At 53.5% G+C, this 8,026-nt stretch overlaps 1 protein-coding gene across 9 annotated transcripts in view; it reads right to left on the bottom strand.

The window, feature by feature from the left end:
- Positions 1 to 4,482: 4,482 nt before the first annotated feature.
- The window catches only part of Bcl2l1 (BCL2-like 1), a 52,665-nt gene continuing 49,121 nt past the window's right edge, over positions 4,483 to 8,026 (bottom strand). For all 9 annotated transcript variants that reach the window (XM_005384898.2, XM_005384899.2, XM_005384896.2 and 6 more), the window contains exon 3: positions 4,483 to 6,100. In XM_005384898.2, coding sequence (XP_005384955.1) covers positions 5,963 to 6,100 — 138 coding nt within the window. In that variant the 3' untranslated portion in view covers positions 4,483 to 5,962. The remainder of the gene's footprint in view (positions 6,101 to 8,026) is intronic.

Here is an 8,026-nt window from a genome sequence, read left to right as displayed (position 1 = left end):
AAAACCAAAAAAAAAAAAAAAAAAAAAAAAAATTGTCCAGGTTGACCTTCCTTGCAATCCTCCTGCCTCAGCTTCCCCAGTAGTTGGGATTACAGGTGTACATCTGTGTACCAAACTTCTATTTTCTGTATATTATGAAAGAGTTCTTGTCATTTTTACTTTTTCTTTTTTGAGATAGGGTTTCACTATGCAGTTCAGGCTGACCTTGAACTGGCAGCGATCCTCCTGCCTCAGCCTTCCCAGTGCTGGGATTATAGGCAAGTGCCACCACACCTGGCTCCTTTTTACATCTTGATAAAGACTATGATGTGGGGAAATAGAAAAGTGGAGAGTTGGATAATATATAATGAATTTGATCATGACAAAAGTTTCTGGTGTTTCTGCATGACTTGTTAGTTTTTTTTTGTTTTTTTTTTGTTTTGTTTTTGGTACCGGGAATCTAACTCAGGACCTAGCACTTGCCAGGCAGGCGCTTGTGCCACCGAGCTATATCCCCGCCTACTTGTTAGTTTTTAAAATGTTGCCACAAGCAGAGCTGGGGATGTGCCTCAGTGGTAGGGAGCTTTCCTGGCATGCAGGCTGTCGGTTGTTCTATCCCTTGTGTGGGATGGGAGCAGGTGTGCTGCAGACTGTTGAGCTGGGGTGAGGAGGGGAGGTCTGGGGAGGGTTGTCCTGAACTGGCGCCCACTGAGACCGAGACATAGCGGAGGAGGCACAGGCTGGCCCAGCGTGAAAGTCGGAGTCACCATCATCGCAGTTACTTAGGTAACTGGCTGTGCAGGCCTGGTGTCCTGGGATTTGGGGGCTGTGGGAGCAAAGGTCTTTGAGATGAGGGCTGGGTCACTTGCTTCCTGTGCGTGCTGCCTCCATTCTGAAGTGTGTTTCAATGGCAGCCTTTGATTTAAAAATTTTTTTTGGTACCAGGAATTGAACTCACAACCTCAAGCTTGCCAGGCAGGCGCTGTGGCACTGAACTATATCCCCAGCCAAGGCAGCCTTTGAAACAAGGCACTTTTTTCCTTATTATTATTATTATTATTAATTTATTTTGGTACCTGGAATTGAATTTAGGACCTTGTGCTTGCCAGGTACTGTGCTGTTGAGCTATCTCCCAGCCCTATTATTATTATTATTATTAATATTTTCAGTGCTTGGGAATGCAACCAAGGGCCACATACATGCTAGGCAAGTGCTGTACCACTGAGCTGCATCCCCAGCCCCTGACACTGGCTGTGGATCTGGGGGTTGCCCTGTGACCTTGAACACCCCAGTTTACCTTTCTGAAGCTTATCTGCCTCACCTGAAAGGGAAGCAACCTGGCTCGTCTGTCTGAGCATGTTCTCGCACCTGCAGAATGGGACAGGACACACCTGCCTTGTGAGTCTTTGCCCTGGAAGGGTGTGCTGTCTGTCAGATGCCTGACACAGGTTGGGCATTTCCCAGGACACACCTCTCCCTGGGAGCCAAGCTCTTCAGCTGCTAGGGAGACCACTCTTATTCCAAATTCTTGTTTCTGAGGTCAGTTTGCAAACCACTGTGGGAGAGGAATAGGTGAAATCTCTGACCCCCAAGGTAATTTTTCAAAACCGAGGACATTCAGAAGTGGATGAGGGGGCTGGGGATTTAGCTCAGCAGCACAGCGCCTGCCCGGTACCAGAAAAAAAAAAAAGTGGATGAGGATACTGGAAACCACAGGTTTGTGAATACGGTACAACTTCCTGAAGGACAATCTGTGTGTGCTTTCACTACAAACTCTTCATTGGAGATGTTTGAGAAATACTATTTTCAAAGCTTAAAGCTATATAGAAGGGGGAAAAAAGCTATATAGAAGGGCTAGAATAAATATGTGACTATATTTAAAGTGTGGGAAAAGTTAAGAAATGTAAAAAAAGTGATTTAAAAAATATTATCTTTTGATCCTCAGCACTTCAAAAAATTTAAAAAATCCATTATCTTATACTTTTATAGAATTGAAGACCGTAAAGAAATGAAAGGTAAGTGGGCATGGTGGCACATGCTTGTATTCCTAGCTATTTGAGAGGCCCTTTGTTCAATCCCCAGTACTACAAAAAAGAATTTTTTGCCGGGTGTTATAGCTTGTATCTAGATGTCCCTCCAAAGCCTCAAGGGGGCCATAGGTGATTTTCAGAGGTGGCTGGATCTAGGGTGAGTGATGCTGGGGTTAAGGGTGTGATGCTAGGATTGATTCATGGTGTGATGCTGGGATTAGGGTGCCCAGGCTGGATGTGAGTGCTGGGGGAGTAGCCTGGATAGAATACAAGGGACAAAAAGAGGGCTGCTGTTGTTGCTGCTTGGGCTTGCTGCTTGCTGCCTTCTGCCCGCCCTGCTTTGCCATGAATAGATTCTCCTCTGTGAAGCCCCTCTGCTGTGCCACCCTGCCTTGAAGCCAGCTGACTGTGGACTGAAACCTCCTCAAAGTGTGAGCTAAATAAACTTTTCCTCCTTTAACTTTGGGCGTTGGGTATTTTTCTCAGCAACAAGAAAAATAGCTAAGACAGTCAATGTGGTGGCACACATCTATGATCCCAGCACTCAAAAGGCTGAGGCAGGAGGATCACCTCCAGTTCAAGGTCAACCTTTCTTTTCCTTCCTCTTATACAGACTTGCTCAGTGTTTCAGTCTTTTTTGTGCTGGGGTCTGAACCCTGGGCTTTTGCACTGAGCTATATTCCCAGTCTTTCTAAAATTTTGAGACAAGGTCTCACTAAGTCATTGAATTGCCCACACTGGGCTGGAACTTTGGATCCTTCTGCTTCAGAGTGCTGGAATTACAGTGTATGCCACTGCTTAGTGAAACCCTGTCTCAAAAAGATAAAAAAAACATTCATGGAATACTGGAATGAAGTTGTGATCAATTGTTATGTAAGTTTGATCTGCCTGAGTAGTACTTGAGAAGAATGGATGTCGAAGCTTCCACAAGGTGCATTATGTAGGTGGAAACAAGGCAAAGCGTGTGTTACCATTTGTGTAAAAAGGAGCTTTGGGTCAAAATATATTCACACCTATGAGCAGGATCCTGAGTGGCTAGGGTGGGGGCAGGAGCCAGGGATACGGTGGAAGCCGGGGTGGGAGGCTGGAGGCTTTGGCCTTGAACCGAGAAGGGCAACTCAGCCTCAGAAGAGGTGCAGCAAGCTCTGGAGCTGACACCCAAGGGCTGTAAGTGTAGACATCCTTCTGGCGAACATGGGAAAGGAGCTTGCTGGAGACAGATCCGCGGCACGGAGTAAGAGGGGTTTGGCTTGGTGGTGGCTTTTAGGTCACATTGTACAGCCACCAGGGGGCAGTCAAGCCCGCTCCGGACCACGGGCAGGGCGGGGCGCCGGAGACAGGCTCCGCCCCCCGGCCCCCCCCCAGCTCCCGCTGCGGCCACATGGAGCCTGAGAGCCGCGTGTTCTCCCCCTCCTGGAAAACCGGCCCTCCAGCAGGCGGAGTCCCCCTCTCCACCCCCAAGCCAGGCCTCCCCTCTTCTTTTGGGGCATCAGACAATGTGGGGGGGTTCTAATCATCAAGTACATTTTTAGAGTGGGGTAGCCAGGGCATAGGGATGAGGTGACTCGCCCCACGTCACAGGACTAGGTATGATGAGCCGGGGCATACACTTTGCTTGTCCACTCTTAGAACCAGAGGTTAACGAACCCACGGCTTCTTCACTGCACCGGGATGCACGCTGCACCTCCTCCACGCAGCACAGCGGACAGGCTGCAGCGCACATCTCTGCAGCCCACCTTGCCGCTGGACAGCTCCGCCGCATAACCTCCTCCGCACGTCTAACCCCTTCTGCGCGCACTCCGCGCCCCGGATGTCCTGTGCTTTCTCCTCGCCTCCTGCCTCTCTGCCAAACTCAGCAGCAGCCTTGGGTTGTACTGGCCTCCGACTTGTGCTTCGTTTTTGTATTTCTAATAAGATCATTGTTTAAGATCATTGTTTCCGAACCCATTACCCCGTCTTCTTGCTCTAAAAGATCATTTGAAATTCTGAGGGACCTACCTTAAAAAGTGCTCCTTCCAACCTGCGTCTTCCCTCCCCCAGGTCCCTCATATCCTGCCAGGACACTAGGACGGCTCCCTCATGGCCCTTCCTTGCCTGACAGCAGCCGGAGGCGTGTGATCATCTGTGTGCCCCACCAGAGCAGACAGAAAGCAAGGGCTTTGTCTGCTGAGTCCCCAGTGCCCAAGCCTGTGCCGTGTGCAGCAGCGGTGAGGAAACCCTGGGGAGCCAGTGGCAGCGCGGTTCCTGCGGGTGCGGGTGCGCCCCACCTCCGTGAGCCCCGGTGCCCAGCACACACAGGTGCTCAGAAACCCCATTGGTGTACAGGTACGAAACGCAGGTCCAGGAGAAAGGGACATGGCTGAGGCGCTCCGAGGGCAGCAGGGCCTGCAGCAGGGCGGCCACCCGGCAGCCTTCGGCCGGCCCGGCAGCTCCCCCTCTCTCCATCCAAGCACACAAGCAGCCCAGGCCTTTGTTCACCGAATCAACACAGTTTATTACTGAACTGCACTTTCACCTTCACACAGACTATTTCAGAGCTGGAACAAGGGTAGGGGTGGTTCAGGGAGGGACGGGTGCCCCTCGGGAGCCAGGGCCCCTGGGCCGGCATCCCCAGGCCAGGGCAGGGGAGAGAGCATTAGGCCGCCAATCTCCGGGCACCACTCTCCACGTGCACGCGCACAGCAAGCCAGCAGCTCCTCATACATAAATACAGACACGCTTAACAAAAATAGTATATCATTTTCACAAGGAATAAAAACTAGTCTTGAATATGTACAGCAGAGAGCCCGGGGTGGCCAGTGCTGGGCTGGGACCCCCAGGGATGAGACAGGCCGCAGGTGGAGCAGAGGGGAGAGGGAGGCCCGAAGGGCTCCTGGCCAGGCCACTCTGACCTTGGCAGCACAGCTGCCCAGGCTGGACCCGGGTGGGGCACGACTCTGCCTGGCTGGGCAGGACAGGCCCCAGCCAGCCTCACCCTCGCCTTGGGCACCGGGCTCTCCTTCCTGCCCTTCCTGCCTGAGGTAGGGAAGACCCCAGGGCTCCCACAGCTGCTCCTTGTAGCTCCCCTTCACTTCTGGGCCGAGGCCCCTGGGCCCCATGGGCAACAGCCAAGGCCAAGATGCCACAGGCTCATCTCCTTGCAGGAAGCGAGGCAGCTGAGGCCATAAACGGCTCTGGGGCACCTGTCTTGGGCCCAGTTGGTCCCTCAGTCATGGTCATGGGATCCCGGGGAGGGGAGGAGAGGGGAAGGGACTAGGGTGGTGCTAAACTGCAAGGACTGCCCTAGCGTGCACATGGGAGCTTCCTGCAGTGATAGCCCCCTCCCTCCTGGATGGGACTGGCCTCTAGCCAGAGGCCTCTGGAGAACATTCAGACTAGGAGTGGGGACTTCGGCCAGGCCAGACATGGGGAGGAAGTCCTGGTCCTTGCTTCTTTATCCCAAGCAGCCTGAATTCCTAATTAGAAGTGGCCTCTAAATGGCTCTCAGGGATGGTGATGGAAGGGAGGCCAGGTCCAGAGGGGGATGGGAAAGGATCAATTCTGAGACCACAAACATTGAAACAAAGGCAATCTAGTCTCTCGGGGCGAGGTTCAGAAAACTTTTCAGCTCCCTGCCAGGAAAGCACCCTCAGAGGCTAAGGGTAATGAGGGTTCTACCAATTGGGCAGGACGCTCCTGCCCCCAACCCCCACCCCTACCCTGCACCGGCCTCCATGGGCAGACTCTAGGGAAACTGGATTTTGAGGCCAAGAGAAGTGAGGTGTGGGGGAAGGCAGCTCTCACAGAAGCGTGGTAGATTCTAGAAGACTATTTGCGAGGGACCAGGTCTAGACCCACCCCTGGGATGGGTGGGCACGGACTGCATGTAGTGGTTCTCCTGGTTGCGAATGTGGCTGGACGGAGGGTGTGGTGGGACAAGGCAGTGGGGGGGGTGAGGGGTGGTCAGTGTCTGGTCATTTCCGACTGAAGAGCGACCCCAGCAGAACCACGCCGGCCACGGTCATGCCTGTCAGGAACCAGCGGTTGAAGCGCTCCTGGCCCTTCCGGCTCTCGGCTGCTGCATTGTTCCCGTAGAGTTCCACAAACGTATCCTGCAAGGGAAGAAAAGGGAAGGCGCCATTGATTCCTAGACAGTAATGTGCATGGGTGCGAGAAAGGGGCCACCTGCGTGCAGTGCCCTGGGGATTTGAGGACTGAAGCCCCCAGTGCCCGCTGCGGGCCCGGTAAGGGTCAAGGGCTGACTTCTCTCTCATGAGCCCTGGCTGGGGATGATGCAACCAGGTTTTCATTGAGAGGCAGGTGGGAGTGGAGGAACTTTGTCCCTCATCAGACAGCAGGGAGGATACCCACTCCAGAACTGGGGATAGAAAGGAGTCCGAACTGGCAGGAGGCTGGCGGCAGGAGCAGGGCCCGGGTAAGGAGGGGTGGGGGAGCTGAGGGTGAGGGGAGCCACCCCACTGCAGCTGGGGGCCAGAGGCAGCAGGAACTGAGTCTGAGAGCAGTGCAGGGCTCCACCCTTCTACTCTTCCTCCATAGGGGGTGGGGGCAGACTCAGGGTAGAGTGGGTCTTGGGCTTTTCAGCCTAGGGCCGGCACAGCAGCACAGCTCGTGAGCAGGAAGGGCAGGGCGGAGAGGAGTACATCCGTGACAATGATGCAGGACTGGGAGGCTTCCCCATCCAAGTCCCCCCCAGCCAGAGCTGTCTCTGCCCCAGGCTCAGGAGGTAAGCACCAGGCCTCTGCCTCAAGCTCTGTCAGGAGGGAAGCACATGACAGGAGGGAGGAGCTGGGGACCTAATTATGCAGCCCCGAGAACAGGAGGCTGGGAGCTCCCAGCTTCATGCCCAGCCCCCACCAATCCCTGATGGTGCTGTGATGTGTCTGCTCCTCCCATGCACAGACCAGGAATCTGGCACCAAGGATCTGACCAAAGTCACCCCACCTGTGTCACCAAGCTTGGTCTACGGTGGAACCAGAATCCAGACCTGGTGCCCAAGCACCTAGAAATCAGTGCTGAGTGTGCTCTGGAACGAACAGGTCATCGGCTGGCTCTGGGGCCTGCTGAGCTCCCACACAGGCTGACATCTCCCTCACACAGGACCTGCCATCTGCAGTTGGCCCCAGGTTCTATCGCCGCATGCTCATGTGGGAGCCCTGCCCGGTCCCACTTCTAGTTGGATGATGCCCTTAGTGCCTGCTCCATGCACACACCTCTAAAAATGCAGATCAGACCCAGCACTCGCAGGCTTAATGTCCCTGGGCAGCTCCCCTGCACTTAGGAAGCAGTGGCACCAATTGTCAGAGCCCTGGTACCCAGCAGAAAGGCCATGTGCACTCAGGTGCTGATTGGGCTGAAAGAACCCTCAGCACTGACCAAGTCAGCAGGGAGGCAGCAGTGACTCTGAGCCCTGACTGAAGTCCACAAGGTGGGAAAAGGACCCTCCACTTTCCCAAGGCTCCCTGTACAGCCGGAATCAAATCCCTGCTCCTCATCATGCCCAGCCAGGGCAGTGTGACCTGTGTTCCCACATGCATCACGTCACACTGGTTTCCTTGCTGATCCGAATCTCCCTCCGCCTGCCCCTAGCCTTGTCTTCTCCTCCTCCTCAGCGCTTCCCATAACCACACTGCGCACTTGTTCTGTTGTGATCTATCTTCCATCCAGTTCCTACAGACTCGACTGAGAGTTACATGCCACATGACGACGATTTGGTCAAGGACATGTGTGTGACAGTGGTCTTACAACATTAAAACCCAAACTCCTGTTGCCTGACTTAGGGAAGAAGCTACAGTGCAATGTGTCCCTCACATGTATGGTGACGGGAGTGTCAATCAACCTAGCACAACTCGGTCATATACAAGTGCAGCATACATGATGATATAAGAGTGGATATGGTTAACAAATGTATTATGGGTTTCTATATTTATAAACTATACTTTGTTTGAGACAGGTTCTCGCTATGTAGCACAGGCTACCTTGAACTTATCTGCCTCAGTTTCCCAAATGTCTGGGTTATT

The sequence above is a fragment of the Chinchilla lanigera genome, unplaced genomic scaffold, assembly GCF_000276665.1.
Source record: "Chinchilla lanigera isolate Chin_1 unplaced genomic scaffold, ChiLan1.0 scaffold00021, whole genome shotgun sequence".
NCBI classification, from domain to species: domain Eukaryota; kingdom Metazoa; phylum Chordata; class Mammalia; order Rodentia; family Chinchillidae; genus Chinchilla; species Chinchilla lanigera.
Note: the sequence above shows the minus strand (reverse complement) of the source record. Positions and strands in the feature narration are given on the sequence as shown.